This window comes from Phyllostomus discolor, chromosome 14 (assembly GCF_004126475.2).
Source record: "Phyllostomus discolor isolate MPI-MPIP mPhyDis1 chromosome 14, mPhyDis1.pri.v3, whole genome shotgun sequence".
NCBI lineage: Eukaryota > Metazoa > Chordata > Mammalia > Chiroptera > Phyllostomidae > Phyllostomus > Phyllostomus discolor.
Window position 1 is genome coordinate 11,189,146 of NC_040916.2, and position 16,959 is coordinate 11,206,104.

Here is a 16,959-nt window from a genome sequence, read left to right on the forward strand (position 1 = left end):
GAGCAGGGATGGTTTAGGTTCAGAGCTCAAGGATCCCCATCACCTTCTTCCCTTCCTCTCTCCTTCCCTTCCGTTCTCTCTCCTTCCTCCTCTCTAGTCTTCTTTCGTTCTGCTCCCTGGTTGTCTGTTATGAGCCTTCTTGCCGTGGTGTGGATGACTCTGCCAGGTCTTCCAGGATGTCATGGGAGGGAAGACATGACGGCGACACTCAGGGCTGCCCCTTTTCTTCTAGCTCCTCCCAGGGCAGAGCCCTCAGCCCTGGTAAGTTCACGAGACTGTGCAAGCCCTAGTACCGACGGGGAAGAAGAGAGGGGCTTTTGGGTCTCTCGCTTTCCTGTTCGTTCGAGTCATCATTCTCAACCAAGATTTGGGGTGACAACTGGGGCCTGATTCAGTGATGGAAATCCCGGCCTTCAAGGCTGGGCTGGTGCAAGGCAAGGGCGGGATTACGGACAGGAAGTGGTGTGGCTGTGTGGGTGTGAAGAAGGGCTTCCTTTCTTGCTGACACTTTCTCAGCCTCCCTCCCTTCCCCCGCCCAAGCAGCAGCCGGTGCAGACGCCTGCTTGGGGACTGGCTCACGGCAGCAGTGGGAACAGAGCCCAGCAAATCCAATTCCCACCAACTTCTCTACTGCCCTCATCCCTCCTGAAATAATCTAATAGTCCCTCCGGTTTATGCAGAATTTCTGCTTCGGCAGAATAGGAGCTAGGGAGCTCAGACAGCCCCTAACATTAGCGGGAGCTTCACGAGAATGTCCTTTGCAGCCAAGTTCCGTTCTGAAAACTCTCGTCACAGCTCCAGTTATCTCAGAGGGACGTGGCCCCAGCAACATGACTCACGGCCTGGGCTCCCTTAGTTTTGGTTCCCTGGCTCCAAAGGTGCTGTTTCGATATCAGAAGTGAAGGCCTAACGGTCCCTAACTGAGAGCTCAGCTTCAGTGAATGCACAGCTTGCCAGCTAATTTGAATAAAGCTCTTCACAGCAGATCCGGCCATTTGCACATTGGAGCCAAGTGGCTGGATCTGGGGGATAGTGAGGAGATACAGGAAGGCCTTGGAGGAATCATACGTGAGATGAAGGTTTCTGACCAGGAGGACGATGGAGCCCTGCACAAAGCAGGTGAACACAGGTTGAGAAGCGCGTCTGAAGGAAGGACGACGGTGTCATAAGTAGTTTTGAATGTGTGGAGGAGGACGCACGTGTGGGAGGTCCTCTCAGACACGCGATGGGAAGCCGCACAGGCAGGTCTGCCCGCAGGCGAGAGCCGGGTTCTGGGTGCAGACAGTGGGGGTGGGGGGGGGAGCTGTCAGGCGAGGCAGAGTCGGCGACTCAGTTTCTTTATATGGTGAAGCTGGTAGAAGGAAAGAGGGGGAGAAACGCAGAAGCCAGTATCCTAGGCTGTTGGAGAGTAAAGAAGAGAAAGCCTGAGATATTCCCGTCAGACCTGGCAACGGGAGCTTGCTGGGGATACCTGAGTGGGCAGTGCCAGTGAAGCAGCCGGAGCAAAGGCTGCATCTTCTACGGCTGAGACTAATGAAGTCCCACAATCCAGTTCCTCCACCCCGAGCATGAAGCTAAATTTCATTTCCCAACTGCTCTTGCAGCAGGGATTGAGGTCCGGCCCATGGGCTGTGGGCAGAAAATGCTTCACTTTCACCTCCAAGATGTAGCCTCTCCCCACCCCCTGCACGGACTCCTCCCTTCTCCTGAGTCCCCCAGTCCAGGGGCCACTGCAATGCCCTGGGGTTACAGAGCAACTAAATGGAAGGAGTTTGGTCCCTGAATTATTATGTGGAGCCCCGGGGCTCAGGCTAGTGGGGCCAGCAGACACAGACACCAGGGGTCAGCAGTGGAGTGGGTGAGCAGCCAGCTGGACAGCAGTGACAGCAGGGGTGAGAGCAGATCGGCAGTCAGGGCAGCCAGAGGGGCCTGCAAGCTGGGCCGGCAGGAAGTCCCTTTGGCCTTTGCTCTGCAGCCCCCAGAGCTGCCTTCCCATCATCTAGTTTGGATGTAACTCAGGGGAGACGACCAGGAGGGGGAAGTAAGACCCAGGAGCTGCAAAAAAAAAAAAAAACAACTGAGGAGACAGGAGATACCTCAACAGGAAGGGAAAAATGTGCTGTGCCTCTAAATTCCAAGAACCTGGCAAAGGAGAGATAATAACCATCTTTATTATCCAAATTCTAGAGAAAAGGATTCTGCATCACAGCGGAACCTCCTAGCTGCCGAAGTGGAGTGAAGTAGTTGTGAGGGTGGTCTCCTGATCCGGATCCGCCCGAGGCACTGAGAGTCAGGGGCCCGTGGCACGTGGCCCAGAGCTCCCGGGAGGAGGCCTGGCTGTGGGGGAGATGACCAGGACCGAGAAGCAAGACCCATGAGCCACAAAACCACCCAAAGGGATGGAAGGTGACCTTTTCAGGAGGGGGAAACGGTGGAGGAGGCCTGGTCACAGGTCCCCTTGCACGCAGGTGTGGAGGGAACCCTCCTCCCAGGTGTGAGAAAGACCGAGGCTCCTCGCTGGGCTTCACCGGGGCAGGCAGCTGGTCACGGGGTCCGGCCGCAGCACCGGCACCAAGTTCATGGGGCACAGCAGCAGCGGGCACATCTTCTCGTGCTCCTTCAGCGCCTCGCTCAGGTGCTTCAGCTCCTCCGTCAGCTTCCCGATCTCTCTCCGCAGCACTGTGTTTTCCTGTTCCAGGCACTCATATTCCTGGGCGAGACAGAGAATGGGCAACATCTGAAGACACATTCTCTTCCCCTGTCATCCTGGCAGACCTGCCTGCGCTGCGGTGCTCACCTCCTTCCCACGGAAGCTTTCTCATGAACCATGCCCCCTCCACCACTTGCAACCAGCTGTTCATTTGCTTAATGTCTCTCTCCTCCCGCCAGGACCAAAGGTTCATACAGGCGTGGCTTCAGCTGTTGGAAAAACTTCGTAGGAACCCTGACCAGTGTAGCTCAGTGGGTTGAATGTCTGTCCTGCAAACTGAAAGGCTGCTGGTTTGACTCCTGGTTAGAATGGATGCCTGGGTTGTGGGCCAGGTGCTTGGTTGGGGGAGTGAGAGATGTTTCTGTCATACATCAGTCTCTCTGCCTCCCTCCACCTCTCTCTAGAGATAAATAAAATCTTTTCTTAAAAAGCTTTATGAGATATAATTTACATGAAATAAAATACACTCTTTTTAAGTGTGTACTTCAGTGAGTTTGAACAAATGGAAATAACTATATTGATCAAGACAGAAGGTTTCGATCGCTCTGGAAAGTTCCCTACTGCCCCTTTGCAGCCTTCCCCTCCCCCAGCCACCGAACTGCATGCTAACGGCCTCTGCTGGGACCGCTGCCGTAGTAGAGAGCCCCAGCACCCAGAACAGTGCCTCAAACATAAGAAACGTTTGTTGAGCACTGAGGAAATGAATGAAAACACCCCTTGCTCTGGCTTTGCTCCAATAGTCCTGTGGCAAGTTTCCTCTGCATCAGAGCTTCTGGGGGCTGAGAACCAGAAAGGATTGCCGAGACTCCTTAGCCCACCCCACGCAATGCAGACACCTCCCCTGTGGAACTCTAGCTCGGACATCCAACCCACGCTGAGCCCTGTCTCCTCCGAAGACAGTCCCTGCCATTTCTGAGCGGCTGTGGGACAGAGCTCCTCTTTGCACGGATACAGAAACTCTCTCTCCTTCAAACCCACCTTTGGGGCTTGGTTCCACCTTAGGGAACCACACAGAGTAAATTCAATACTTTTTCAACGTCGCAGTTCTTGAAATGTTAGGAGACAGCCCCATACCACTTCCCTTTAGGTATTCTCTGGGCTCAACTGTCTCAGGTCCTCTGGGTTCCTTGGTTTGAGGACTCCCAGTCCCTTTGCCCTCCTGGACATCACCCCACACATGCCCCAGTCTGTCAGAAGCTCTGGGAGAACGCCATTCCCCAAATGCAGGGCATGACTACAGGGATGGCGTGCCTGACTATGCAGAGGGCGGACTGCAGAGGTGACCTGCTCTGGGCTGGGCACGAGCCTCTTGCCACCTCGCTCTGGGGACTCCGAGCGTGCAGAGAAGTTCAAGCTTTGTCTGCACCTGCCGTTCCTCTGTCTGTACTGAAGAACAATGGACACTTTGGAGCATAAAGACGGGCTTCACACTTGCCTCTACTGGATTTCACCCTGTCTCCTAGAGCATCTTCCAGACTCGCAAATCTTTCAGGACCCTGATCGTGTCGGCTCACGGATTAGCGATACCACCAGCTATAAGGTGTCCGCCAACTTGATAAGCAGGTCAAGCAGTCTTCCTCTTTTTTTCCATCTAAGTCATGAAAAAGTTCGAAATACTCAGCCAATGGCAGTGGCCCTGCAGCCTATCAACAGAGACCCCCCAAGGCTTATTTAAATCTTACTTAAATCTTATTTAAATCTCGCTGACGTGTCATTTTCAGTCTTTTCTAGATCGATTCACAGATTAGGCTTTATTGCACCACGCATACCATGCGTCCTGAGCAGGGGCCCAACCTTATTATCCATCACAGCTTTTCTCTTACTAGTAATTTTTAAGGGGTAGCACTAAAAATGGCAGATCTTCTTAACAGGCTCTGGAGGCAAAGGCACATTCCCAACTCTGCCCCTGGACTGCCTTCCTCTTTTTCTCTGTGGGTCCAGCTCAAGCCCTCCACCTCCAGGGAGTCTGCCATGATCACAGCACCTAATGGAAGCACATCTCCTATTATCTGTCTTATTCAGTCTCGTATCATATTCAGTCATAATGAAACAAGGTCTCTCTCTCTACAAAGATCAGAAATACATAGCATCTGGGGCCTCTGCTACCTTCTCTTGTACGCCTGCCCGACAGGCCCCAGTGCTGACATCTGAGCTCTCAGTGACCCTCAGCCTCTGTCTCCTTCGCCTCCAGGCATCTTCCTCCCTCTGAGGACAAGGGGCCCCAAGGGGCTGCATGCGAAGGTCATCTGAGCCACTGGGCCTCTGCCTCTCCTAAGCAGGCTCTCAGGGTGGTCTGGAAGATTCTCCAAGGCAACAGGCCTCCCCGCTTCCCCCACAGGCTGTGCTGGGCCAGCTTGGCATCACCAGCCCTGTTCTGCCTTCAGCTCTCCTCCATGCCTAGCATTCCCAACGGCTCACGCTTTCCTCTGGCCTCTGACAAGCTCTGGTTCTAGAGGCAGAATTCGGTCTGCAGACCCAGCAACCAAGCCCTCTGCGGACAAGGGGAGGGTCTGGACGGGAGACAAGGGATGGAAGCCCCGGCGTGGCCTGAGGGCAACCTGCCTGCAGCTGCCGGTCACACGTGCACATGCTCCCCCCACCCCGCAACCAGAAGTGGTCGTCACTTCCAAGGAAAAGGAGGATAGATTTAAAGGGTCCCGATGAGCTAACGTTTAAACTAGGTTCCAAAAAATAGGAAATCCTCTTCCTGTGGCAAAATATTCCAAACGGACTTTCTGCGTCGACTGAATTTTGTGGTGAGGCGCCGTGAGGTTCTGAGAATTGTCTCTGGAAGCCACACAGAGTCCCGCTGCCCCAGGCGCTGCCACTCTGCTGCCACTCTGCCCAAACCCCAGCCCAGGCTGCCCTGCAGGCCCCGCTCAGGCCCTCTGCACAGGGACTTTCTCCTCTGGGATTTAAGTTGTACTCACAAATATGCCCAGGGACTTTCATCGAGCCGAGGGAATACAAAAGAGAGAAGAAGTGCAAATCTCCCCGTGAGACCAGTTCTACAGAAATAAAAGGAGGAGCTGGGAGGGGAGGGAGAGGAGGGGAGAGAGCAGAGTGGGGACGAGGGGGAAGGAGTTAGGCCCGCCTCACAGCGAGAACAGATTACCTGGAGGCCTTCGCATGCATGAAAAGTGAAAAGAACACTAGACCCTTTGTTATTTCCAAAGTGATGCTCGGTTCAGCTCAGCAACCGCTGGATTTCGAATCCCTCGCCCCAGGAGGGCTGAGGCTACTGGGCTGCCTTCCCGGGTACCTGCCTGGACACCGTCACGAAGCAGTGGCTGTGGATCAGAGAGGGTGCGCCACTGCAAACCCCAGTTCTATCTCAGAAACCAGGCTGTCTAGGGCAGTGACTCTCTGCCCTGGGGCAATCTGGGCACCCCCAGGGGATGTGGGGACTGTCTGGAGACAGTTTGGGGAATAGGGTGCCACTGCCTCGGGAGGGCAGAGGCCAGGGGTGCAGAGGCCAGCCCCTCACAACAAGGAATCATCCAGCCCCAAGGCTGAGAAACCCTGGTCTGGGCATTTAAGAGGCTGACCGGGGAATGGGGGGCTGTCTGGGGATATTCAGGGTGGGGGTGCCTCCGAGGCAGAGGGAAGGATGAGAGTGGCCAAGAAGACAATGCAGGTGCCAGGGGCCAGGGACGGTAACTAGGCAGGGAAGGGGATGAGGGGAAGGAGCAGGCCATCAGGAGGACACAGCCACACCCGGACCCCATTTCACAAGCGAGAAAACTGAAACTCTGAGAGGCACCGTGACTTTTCCAAAGTCATGAGGACTGGAGCCTGATCCCTCATTTCAAGGTCAACTGCCACTCTCCTGCAGCGGCAGCAATTTGGCTTTCGCTCAGCAGTGCGTGGACCCAAATTTCCCCAGGGTGCTTACCAGCAGAGACGGGCTGTAAGAGCTCAGGGTTTTACAACCAGTCTATTCCCAAGGCTGAAGCGGATGCCTTTCCCAGCAGAAAAATGTGTCACCAGCAAGGACTGTCAAAATTCATGTCATCATCAGTTTCTAAACCAAGTGGGGACTGAACACGAAGCCTTCTCTTAGAAAATGCAATATCTGAAAAAAACTGCGGCAACACATACCACAGCCGTGTTACCCAAGAAATTGGTCGTTTGTGACATTTGGGGCTCCCGAGGATGGCACCGCTGCCTCCCTTCGCTGACTCAGAATCCTCTCTCAGTCTTACACCTTTCGGGTGCCTGGCAACAACCAGTCTGACCCACTTCTGAAAGCAGTGCCTTTCAGCTTGTCGCCGTAGGGAGCTGGATTGTTCACTTGGGTGCCTGTCTGTGAATGTGGACTCAGGCGTGTGCCTACTGTTCAGAGATGAATAGGGGTCGAAATCCCCCTGAGAGGTGTAAGCACTTGGAAGGGCCAACCTGAAAAGCCACAGAGAACACTGAGGTCCACAGAGGCACCCCGGGAACTGCTTCTCACCCCTGCAATCCGGCTTCCAGTAGCCCCTGCCCTGAGGGGAAAACTCAGGCTGGGGAGCGGCCCCAGCCTCTCCCTGGCTTGGCCCACCCAGGCTGTCCCGCTGCCCTGCCCTCCCAGGAGAGTTCTCTGGCCTTGGAGATGGAGGACAGGGGGGTGGCGGAGGGACTTACATGAGCTGGGACTGAAGGGGTTTTTCAGGGTGTTGGAGGTGAGTGAGTGAGGAGGGCAGGGGAGAAAACTGGGAATTTTAAACAAATCTTGCTCTGAGTATTCCCCTTCACGGTATTCAAGAAAGGCAAATAGCCCCGGCCGGGTAGCTCAGTTGGTTAGAGCACCACCCCAATACGCCAAGGTTTGGGGTTCGATCCCTGGTCAGGGCACGTGGAAGAGCCAACCAATGCATGCGTGAAAAACTGGAATCACAAATCAATGTTTCTCTCTCTCTAAAATCAAGAAATAACAAAAATTGTAAGGAAAGGCAAATAAAGATCTGAGTGAGTTTGAGATGTTCAGCCACGTCCCCCACAGTCTGGGATCGAGGAGTTTATGGGACAGCGACCCAGACCTCCTCAGGGACCAGCAAGTGGCTGTGGCTGCCTGTGGCTGTCAGGTGGCTCTTCTCTGCCCCTCGGTGTCTTCCTGTGAGCTGGCCTCACTCACACCAGAAGAAGGTTGGAGGAGGGGGTCTCCCCACTCTGGGTCCCCTCTCACTCTTCCCACCCTACCTGTGGCCGGGGAGCCCCGGGGGCTTGAGGGGCTTTCTGCCAAGAATGGGAGCCGTGTGCTAGGCGCTCCGCCCTCAGCTCACGGGAGCACAGTGAGGTTACCCTTCCCCACTTTTTCACCATACACCCCACCCCCAACACGGAGATTTTTTTCAAAGTTTAAAACTAATCATTTTTTACTATGTTTACTTTTTTTTTTTTTTACTAGATCCCCAAACTAGTAAAAAAAGATCCCCATAACTAGGATGTGCTCCCTGGGAGGAGGCGGGGAATTACCAGGGAGGGATTATTCACGTGGTGCCCTTGGGCCAGACACGATGCCCTTCTTCTTCTACGGAAAGACTACACGCTTCCATTTTCCTGAGCCAGCCACCACCTCCCTCACACCTTCTTGTCACCAACGACACGTGTGTGGCTAGTAACGGTCAAGGTGTGGCTCCCCTGCCACCGTGTTTCTCCACAAAGCTGGCCTTGCTGAAGCAAGCCGCTGGGGTGGGTGGTGCTCGTCCGTCCCCCTAGCTCACAGAGGAAGAGGAGAGGGGAGGGCTCTGCTGTGGGGGGGACTGGGTTCCAGACCGATCGGCGTCATTTCTGGAAGGGACGCCTGGCGGGACTAGTCAAGTCCGTGGACAGCAGAGCAGGGTGGGAACCCCACGGAAGGGCCCTTCACCTGCGGCGCTGAGAGGGCCAGGCAGGACTACGTGCAGCGCCACCCTTGGGTGTCCCAGGCAGGTGGCTCACTCGGTTATCGAATCCAGCAACGACAGCAATTGAGGAAGACCTGCCTTAACTCTGCAGTGTGATATTTCTGCTGCATCCTGTGATAAGCAGAACAACGCCCTGCCCCCCAAGGGATGTTTACATCCAGTCTTTGGAGCCTGCGAATACGTCACCTTAAGTGGCAAAGGGACTTTGCAGATTACGTTAAGAGCCTTCAAATGAGGAGACTATTCTGGATTGTGCAGGTGGACCCAAGGTCATCCTTGGAAGTGAAGGGAGGAGTCAGGAGTCAGAAGAAGGGGATGTGACTATGGAAGAAGCGTCCGAGTAATGAAGCATAAGAAAGACTCGACCGAACAGCTGGCTTTGAAGCTGGAAGGGGACCACAAGCCAAGGGGCACAGAAGCTTCCAGAAACTGGAAAAAAACAAAAACAAGGACCCTGGTTCTTCTCCAGAGCTTCCAAAAGGAATGCAGCCCAGTCAAACCTTGATGTCAGCCCATGGAGACCCACTGGAGACATCTGACCTCCAAAACTGGAAGGTAACAAACCTGTGTCGCTTTAAGCCACCAAACTTGTTGTAATTTGTTACAGCAGCCACGGGAAACTAACATTCTTTCCTCGGGAACTCTTATGCTTCCCAAGGACGGGAATAAGGTGCCAGTCCTCTCCTTGTGACCCAGTGGCCACGCCTTGCTCACGGTAGTGCTTAACGAGTATTTGAGGAATGACTCTACTTGACCCAGCTCTGTGAAAGGTCCTACTCAAGTCATTTAGTCACCTCCATATGCATAATCACGTGGGACTTAAAACTGAGTGTCCTCTTGTGGGGTTTTTTGGACCCCACAAGAAGCTTCTAGCTTCTTGGGGTAGGGAAGCCCTCGCTGCCCAACAGGCACGTGTCCTGAACCCAGGGCAGCGCATTGTGAACCGCAGGCCCTCTCTGAGTGTTCTGTAGGAACACAGCGCTAGAACTGGGGGGGCTTTGGGAGCAAGAGGGCAGGGAGAAGAGAGGCTGAGGGCACTGCAGTTCGTCTGTGGAAACTTTACAGAATGAATAACATCTGGGAAGGACCTTCTCCCACCCCAGTCTGAAGATCCTAGGGCCCAGCCTTCCTACTTGCAGGAAGGAATCTGATGGATAACGTACGCTCTGCCGGGAAGGTGTATCAGCGGGCCACCTCTCCCTGGACATGTGCGTGCTAAGTCTGTGCTCTCTTCATTGTTAAAGGTTTCAGAGACTGTCATTCTCCCTCAAAATACCTCAGTCTCTTCTCTGCTGTCAACGCCCCTGATTGGCCCTGCTCAGACAGCTGTGGCAAGAAAGTACTCAGGAGAGGGTTCCGCTGAAATCCATCATTATTCACATCGATGCTGTGCAAAGACCAGAGCTCGGAACTGTCGCCCATTTCCTGAACGGACCCTTGGGTGCCTCAGAGGGCAGTCCCTGATAGGAAATGGTGTCCGTGTTCTGCTGTGAGACGACGTGGGAATCACGCATAGGGGTCGAGGACAATGAGAGAGTTTAGGATAAACCCAGGCTCCTGATTTCAGCGATGAGGAAGACTGTCAGCTCCATTAAGTACAAATTGAAGACAGTGAGAAGAGGAAGTCTCAGGGTAAACAGACCCTCTATTACGACCGTGCTGCATGAGAGGGGCCTGCGGCAGACCCGCTGGGAAACGCCGGAGATACGGGGTTAGGGCTGGAGCGGAGGGCTTTCCTGGAGTGACCGATGTTGGCGGGCAGGTTTATATGTTACATTCTCCAGGGTGAGAAGAAAAGGGACAGAATGTGGTTAACAACATTTAAGACAACAGAGGTAGAAATCTAACAAAGTAACAGAGAGAAAAAGTGGTTAACAGGGTCAGGAAAAGTATGAAATGTGTTGTTGTTGTTGTTTGTCTTAGAAGATAATGACCTTGAAAGAAGGTTTCAAAAAGGGGAGGGTCAGGCTGGCCAGGTGGCTCAGCTGGCTGGACCATCGTCTGTATATCAAAAGGTTGCGGGTTCGTTCCCTCGTCAGAGCACATACATAAGTTGTGGGTTCGATCCCTGCAACCAATCAATGTTTCTCTCTCACGGCAATGTTTCTAAAATCAAGAAACATATCCCCAGGTGAGGATTAAATAAATAAAAAAGAAGAAGGGGAGGGTCAATGGTGTCAGATGTTCCTGCAAGGTCAAGCATGGTGACCCTAGAAAGAGGTCCTTGGACCAGGCACTAGTGGTCTCAGCGGGAAGAGCTTCTGTAGGAAGTGTGTGTGTATGTGCACACGCATGTGCGTGCACTGGATGGGGGGGTACAGAAGCAAAATCAGAGGATTGTGGGAAAACGGGAACCGAGGCCATGGAGACAGTGCCACTCTCTCTAAGAAGCAGAAAAGTGAGGAAAGAAAAGAAATGGGCACTAGCTTGGAAGGGAATTGGGATGAAAAGGAAGTTTGGATGTTATTGTTTTACAAAGAAAGAAACTTGAGCGTGAGATGCAAACAGTGGATGAGGGAGGAGTGAAGAGGCCAGCGAGTGAGGAACCAGAACACGGGGCTGGGAGGACACAGCAGAATTAGACAGGCATGTGGCCTCATTGGTGATGACCAGGAAGTGGCCTCACGGCCACCAGCACCGTGCGAGGACAGAAGATAGGTCCTCGACGTGGCTCTGCCCCGACCACAGTCTCACCTCGTGGAGTTTGTCAGCTTTCTGCGTCTGCTTCTTCCGACTTCTCTGAGCAGCAACTCGGTTTTTTTCTCTCCTTCTGACCTTCCTGTCATCATCCTCGGGGCTCTGGGGGGAAACGCGTGGTCAGGAGTGATGTGGGGGCCCCTCGCCTCCCCAGTGCCTGCCCTCTCTCCTCACTCAGCACTGCTCACTGCCTCCCTCACAGTCACAGCAGCGCTTGTCACTGCATCGGTGGGGGAAGAGCAACCCCTTGTTAAGGAGCACACCAGCCTGCGCCATGGCTGCGCTCTGCTGCTGATCCCCACGACCACCCTGAGAAATGTGTGGTGCGACCGCCACTTAAAAGATGAGGAATAAGAAACTCCGAGAGGTTAAGGAACTTGCTCCAGGTACCACGGCTAGTAAGCGGGTGAATGGGAAGTGGAACTCAGGTCTGTCTGACTCCACCAACGTTCACCAACCTCTGCCCCACAGGGCGTGTGCGGGGAAGAGCTGTGTGTGGTGTTGGCGCTGCTCATCGAGAATGGAAAACGCAGACGGCGTCTGCTAGCTGGACTTGCTGCGTGCCAGGCTTTCTACCATCGCACACAAACAGGAATTTTGATGCCCTGCACAAAGTGCACTGACTCTTATAACTCACTGCAACCACATAGCTTCACTGGTGGCACACCAGATGACCTTAAACACCACTGACAACATGCTCATGTGAACCATGCTTGATTGCTGTTGTGTTTCACACATCTGAGCAAATCAGAGAGCAAGTTCATGATGCGTCTTGCAAGCCCTTAGCGATATACAAGATTTAACCAAACCTAGTCAACTCTTCCGAGAGTTACTGTGGAACGGGCAGGCATAAAAATACATCTACCATGGCAAAAACACTTGATTCAGTTATAGAGAACATGGAAAAGAGAGTGACATTTGCTTTCCAGGACCCTGTGAGAAGATACCGTGGTGGGGGCTGGGACGGGGGCAGAATCCTACCTTTAAAGAGTTCAAAAGCCAAGAGATCAGTGGGGTACAAACACAGGAAAGCTACTCAATTATCAATGTTAATTGAAAGCAAATGTTTAGCTATCATTTTATCTGGTCTGGTGTTCCAAAGAAAAGAGACACATACCATCTCCCCAAGTAATGCAGGTAAATAATTTTTAGCATCTGCAAGAATAAAGGAGAAGAGTAAATGACACGTTCACAAACAGCATACAAAGTGGAAGAGGCCTGGAGCTGAAAAGGAAACAGACACGAGGTATTCAAATGCAACCCTTGAGAGGCCAAGAGCTCTAGGTTGGCAGAACCAGAACACCACGGGGTCGGGGTGGGGGGCGGGATGTGGTGGAGAGGACAGAACTTCGGCTTTAGAAAGGCACAGCTCCTGGGTTTTTGTTTTGCTTTGTTTTCTCCTGCTGCCAGTATGGCCTTGGTGACCATATTCTCCGAATTTTCAGTTTTCTCATTTATTGTAAGTGTGATTCATTCATCCTTTCAGTTGTATTCACTGAGCACCTGCCACGTGCCAGGCGCTGTCCTGGGCACTGGAGAGACATGCCTGGAACTGCAGACTAATGCTTGAGGCTGGCACGAGATAACATAAGATTTTATCTTAAAGCTCCCAGCACACACTGTGCCCTCAGTAACCTCGGCTGAGGTTGCTGCTATTTTTTTAACAGAACTTTTAAAGATTATTTATTTATTTTTAGAGAGGGGAGAGGGGAAGGAGAAAGAGAGGGAGAGAAACACCAATGTGTGGTTGCCTCTTGCATACCCCCAACTGGGGACCTGGCCTGCAACCCAGGCACGTGTCCTGACTGGGAATCGAATATGCGACCCTTTGGTTCACAGGCAGGCACACTCATCCACTCAGCTTCACCAGCCAGGGAGCTGCTATTTTGTATTGAGTCCTTTATTGTGTTTGTCACCAAATCATGCCTTTTTGTTCCTCATAATCAGAAAGTCATAGGGCTCAAGGAAGCTGCAAGCAGCCTGCCCTCTGGGAGCTTGCACTCCAAACTGGATTATCACCTACTCGGTGGTCACACCTGGCCACCCAGAAGAAACATTTATCGAGACAGAAAGAGGGGAGCAAAATGTTGAGAAATTCACATATGATTAACCATATCTCAGTTAGTCCTCACAAAAGTCATTCAGGAGTCGACGTTGTCATACGCGTGCATTTTACAGGTGGGGAAAACCACAGGCGCAGAGGTTACGCAAATTGCCAACGGCTTCAGCCTGTGCGCGGCACAGCCTGCCCCAAACTAGACCTGTGGCTCTCGAGCATCATCCTTTGACACTATTTGCCAGGCACCGAGGCAAGAAGCGTACGAAGCGGGGCAAAAGGATGAAAAGACTCAGTCCCGCAGCAGCCCGGTGGGGAGTCTCCCACAGCCGTTCCTGCCCGCAGCCCGGTCTCCAGTCCGCCAAGTGCGCAGCCGTAGAGGCTGCAGGGACAGAGCAGAGGACTGGACGCGGGCGCGGGGTTCCACCAGGCTGGGGGTGGAGCCCGCCCACAGTAGGCCCCCACCTCGCACCCCTCAGCTAATGGGTCCCGAGTTCCCCATTCCGGCTCCAGCCGGGGCCGGTGGACGTTGGTTGTGCCTGGGCACGAGTTGCCCCCTCGGGCTGAATTTCCCCTCTCCGCGCCCTGGCCCCCACTCGGAGCTCCGGGAGAGGGCCAGGCGCGCCGGGGGTGGGATGGCAGCAGGCGGCGGCGCACTGATGGCTGCGCAGACCCCACGTGCGGGGAACGTGGACCGTGCGCCGCCCAGCTAAGTGTCGGAACCCCCGTTTCTCCTCCTCCACCTGGCGTGCAGGAGCCGAGTACACCGCGGGTGCCCTACGGGCGTCCCGGGGACCACCCTCGCGTCCCCACTCCCCACTCAACGGCCAGCACCCCGGAACCCAGCACCGTCCTCCTCGAGCCTCCCTGCCGCCCTCCCCGAGCCTCTGGTTCACTACCTGCGGCTGGTTCCCGGGAGCCGAGACGCTCCTCTGCAGGACGCTGCCGGCGGCCGGGAGCCCTTGCGACATGCCGGGCGCTCCTCGGCCCAGCCCGCTCCGCGGCGCAGCCTCGCGGAGGAGCGGCCGCGGGCCTCGCCGCGTCCTGCACGAGCCGCGTACCTACCGGCGCTCGCCCGCCCCCAGCATCCTGGCGCCGCACCTGCACGCCGGCCCCCCGCCCCGCCCCTTGGGCTTCCCGCTAGTTCGGCTCGCGAGGCCCGGGCTTCCCCACCCCAGCCCGGGCCGCGCGTCCCGGAGCCTGCCCCGCCCCTCCCTCGCCCATCCCGCCCCATTTCCTCCCCTCGGGGCCGTCCTCGGGGTCCCCATCCCACCCCTGGCGCGGCTTTCCGCTGCCCCCTCTCCCGCGCGCTTCGTGGAAGTCACGTGGTGGCCCCGAAACTCAGCGGGAATGCGAAGCCCACCCACGGGAGACGGCGCTGGGGCGAGTGGGGTGCGGCGCGGCGCGGCCGGCGGGGTTGTTCGGCTGCTCTCGGGGGAACTCGGGGTGAGAAACGCAAGTGGGTGGTTTGGGGCTGGCGGGTTTTTTCTTAGTCCCTTCTCGGCATCTTCCTGCGCGCCAGCCCCGCCTCCCCCCAGCGCCAGGGGTCACGGTCGAGGGGGACTTTCTCCGCGGCGACCTGTCGCTGGGCGCCGCTCTCGCTCCTTCCGTGTCCCTCGGCTGCCCCGCCCGGGAGGCTCGGGCCAGGGGAGCCGCGGCCACAGCCTCTCCGCGGGCACAGACCGTGGGCGCCCGGTGGCCTTTCCGCAGTGGCCCTCACTCCCCCCGTCCCGGCCCCGCCGGGCTGTGGGAGGGGAGAGGCGGGGAGGCCCCCAGGGTGGATTCCCCAGTGGGGGCGGGAGGGAGGGTGTCCTGGAGAGCAGCGCCGACCCGGCTTCCCTGAGAGCCAGTGTGTCGCGGCGGGCGGCAATGTCGCTAGGTTCGGGGCCCTGGACCCCCGTCCTTCCCTCTTGTCACCACGTGAGTGGCCGCTGCTGTGTCGGGGGGTTAAGGCTTCACGCCGAACTGCGGGAGGGTGGACAGAGATGCCGCGCGTTCCCCGCCCCTGCCGCCCGGTTAAAAGATGCCAAGCCAAGCAGCGTTCATTGTACGTGGTCCCCGCAGGGAGAAATCGAGGGGCTGCGATCCGCACTGCGAGCAAGCACCGGGAGAGAGAGATAACCGGGAGCCTGAGTGGGCGGGTGGGACCCGGGACCAGGGCGGCAGACCTGCCTTCCCGCGCGCGGTGGCTGCAGTGCTCGGGCTTGTGGGCAGCAGCGGGGATGGGGGCAGGCGCTTCTGCTTCCCAGTCAAGGGCACGTGGCTCTCCGCCGAGATGTAAGACCCTTGCAAAGCTGCGAGATGCAGCTTGCGTGAACTCGGGTACCTGGCCGAGGGCAGGAAAGCAAGTGGAGAATCTTGTCTGAATGGGCAGAGGCTTTGAGGAGGGTGGAGGTGCAAGGCGGGGGAGAACAGAGGGTGATCGTGGCCTTTATAGTGGCATTTCGTACCCCACGCCGTCTACGTGGCGCGCGCAGAGCCATCGCTATCGTTTTCCTCCTAGACTTCATCTTCTCATCTCCCTTTGATCTTTGTCGTCATTGCGCTGACCTCGGGGTCACCTCGGAGCTATTACCTCTTGCGTCCCACACAGCCACCCACCATGTGCCCAGCACGGAGCTCCACACTCGAGTGCTCAGAAAATGCATTGCAGCTGGTCCGCAGTGACCCCGGGGTCTCTCTGGGAAACCTGAAAGGACTCTAACAAGATAGGAAGACCTGCTCTGGGCCAAGCAATTTCCAGAAGTGCTTTCATTTCCCCCCGTGTTTATGTTTATGAAGGGGAAGGGCAGGGTGAAAATACAGCGGACATGTAGGTGCAGTCCCACACTTCATTCGGGTAGTTGCTCTTTTTCTATTCTCATGGGGCCTCCCGACGCTCTCAGTCCTTGGGGGCTGTACCTTCTACCTTGGCCCCCATGGAGCCGTTGAGCACACGAGAGCTCTTCACCCGACATAGGCCTACTGCCTTAGTTACTCAAGGGTTCCTGCAAATATAGTTCAAGGAGGAGCCTTGCTTAACTAGCTAGCATTTAAGGAACAGGTCCATTTGACCTCCATCTTGTACATCAAAGTGAATGGATTAAATAATTAGGTATGGAAAATAAAAATTAGGAAGGTAAACCAGAATTGAATCCTTCATCAAAGCTCTGGGATAATATACCACAGGGATAATTTTCTGAGACAACACGTGATAGGAGAAATCACCTTGGAAAGAGTTGAACTATATTAGAATGTTAAATTGCTTTAGATGACAGTATGACCAAAAGTTAAAAACAAACAGATGGGGAAAATAGTCACAGTAAATATGATAAAGGGTTAAAACTTCTAGTATATATTCAGCTCACGAAAGGGAAAAAAAGAAACATATTGACATGACCTCCCAAAAGTAAACTGTGTGACATGAACTGGCATTTTGCAACAGAAGAAATAATCAAGGAAAATACATATAGGAAAAATACGTATTAAAATAAGACATCTTAAAAAATACTAAGTTAACAAAATAAAAGTTTGTATCAAATGCCAGTGACAGCGTGGTGAAATTGGAATGCTAACATTTCACTGGCATCATTGTAAATTGGCACAAACCTACTGGAAAACACTTTCAT

General features: G+C 54.7%; 1 protein-coding gene across 1 annotated transcript; it reads right to left on the reverse strand.

Annotated features, from left to right (window-relative positions):
* Positions 1 to 2,151: 2,151 nt before the first annotated feature.
* On the reverse strand, positions 2,152 to 14,421 carry BATF3 (basic leucine zipper ATF-like transcription factor 3). The gene is made up of 3 exons (XM_028530866.2): positions 14,251 to 14,421; positions 11,293 to 11,397; positions 2,152 to 2,710 (listed from the first exon to the last, which is right to left on the reverse strand). Exons 1-3 carry the CDS (start codon positions 14,320 to 14,322, stop codon positions 2,525 to 2,527), a joined length of 363 nt encoding a protein of 120 aa, XP_028386667.1. The 5' UTR covers positions 14,323 to 14,421; the 3' UTR covers positions 2,152 to 2,524.
* Between the last annotated feature and the right edge of the window lie 2,538 nt (positions 14,422 to 16,959).

What these genes read in the sequence shown, in the direction of transcription:
- BATF3 (XM_028530866.2), bottom strand. Translation starts at nt 14,322, where the DNA reads ATGTCGCAAGGGCTCCCGGCCGCCGGCAGCGTCCTGCAGAGGAGCGTC. An exon ending in CTCCCGGGAACCAGCCGCAG is followed by an intron (nt 11,398 to 14,250) that starts GTAGTGAACCAG and finishes GTTTCCCCCCAG; the next exon opens with AGCCCCGAGGATGATGACAG. An exon ending in AAGCTGACAAACTCCACGAG is followed by an intron (nt 2,711 to 11,292) that starts GTGAGACTGTGG and finishes TGTCTCGCCCAG; the next exon opens with GAATATGAGTGCCTGGAACA.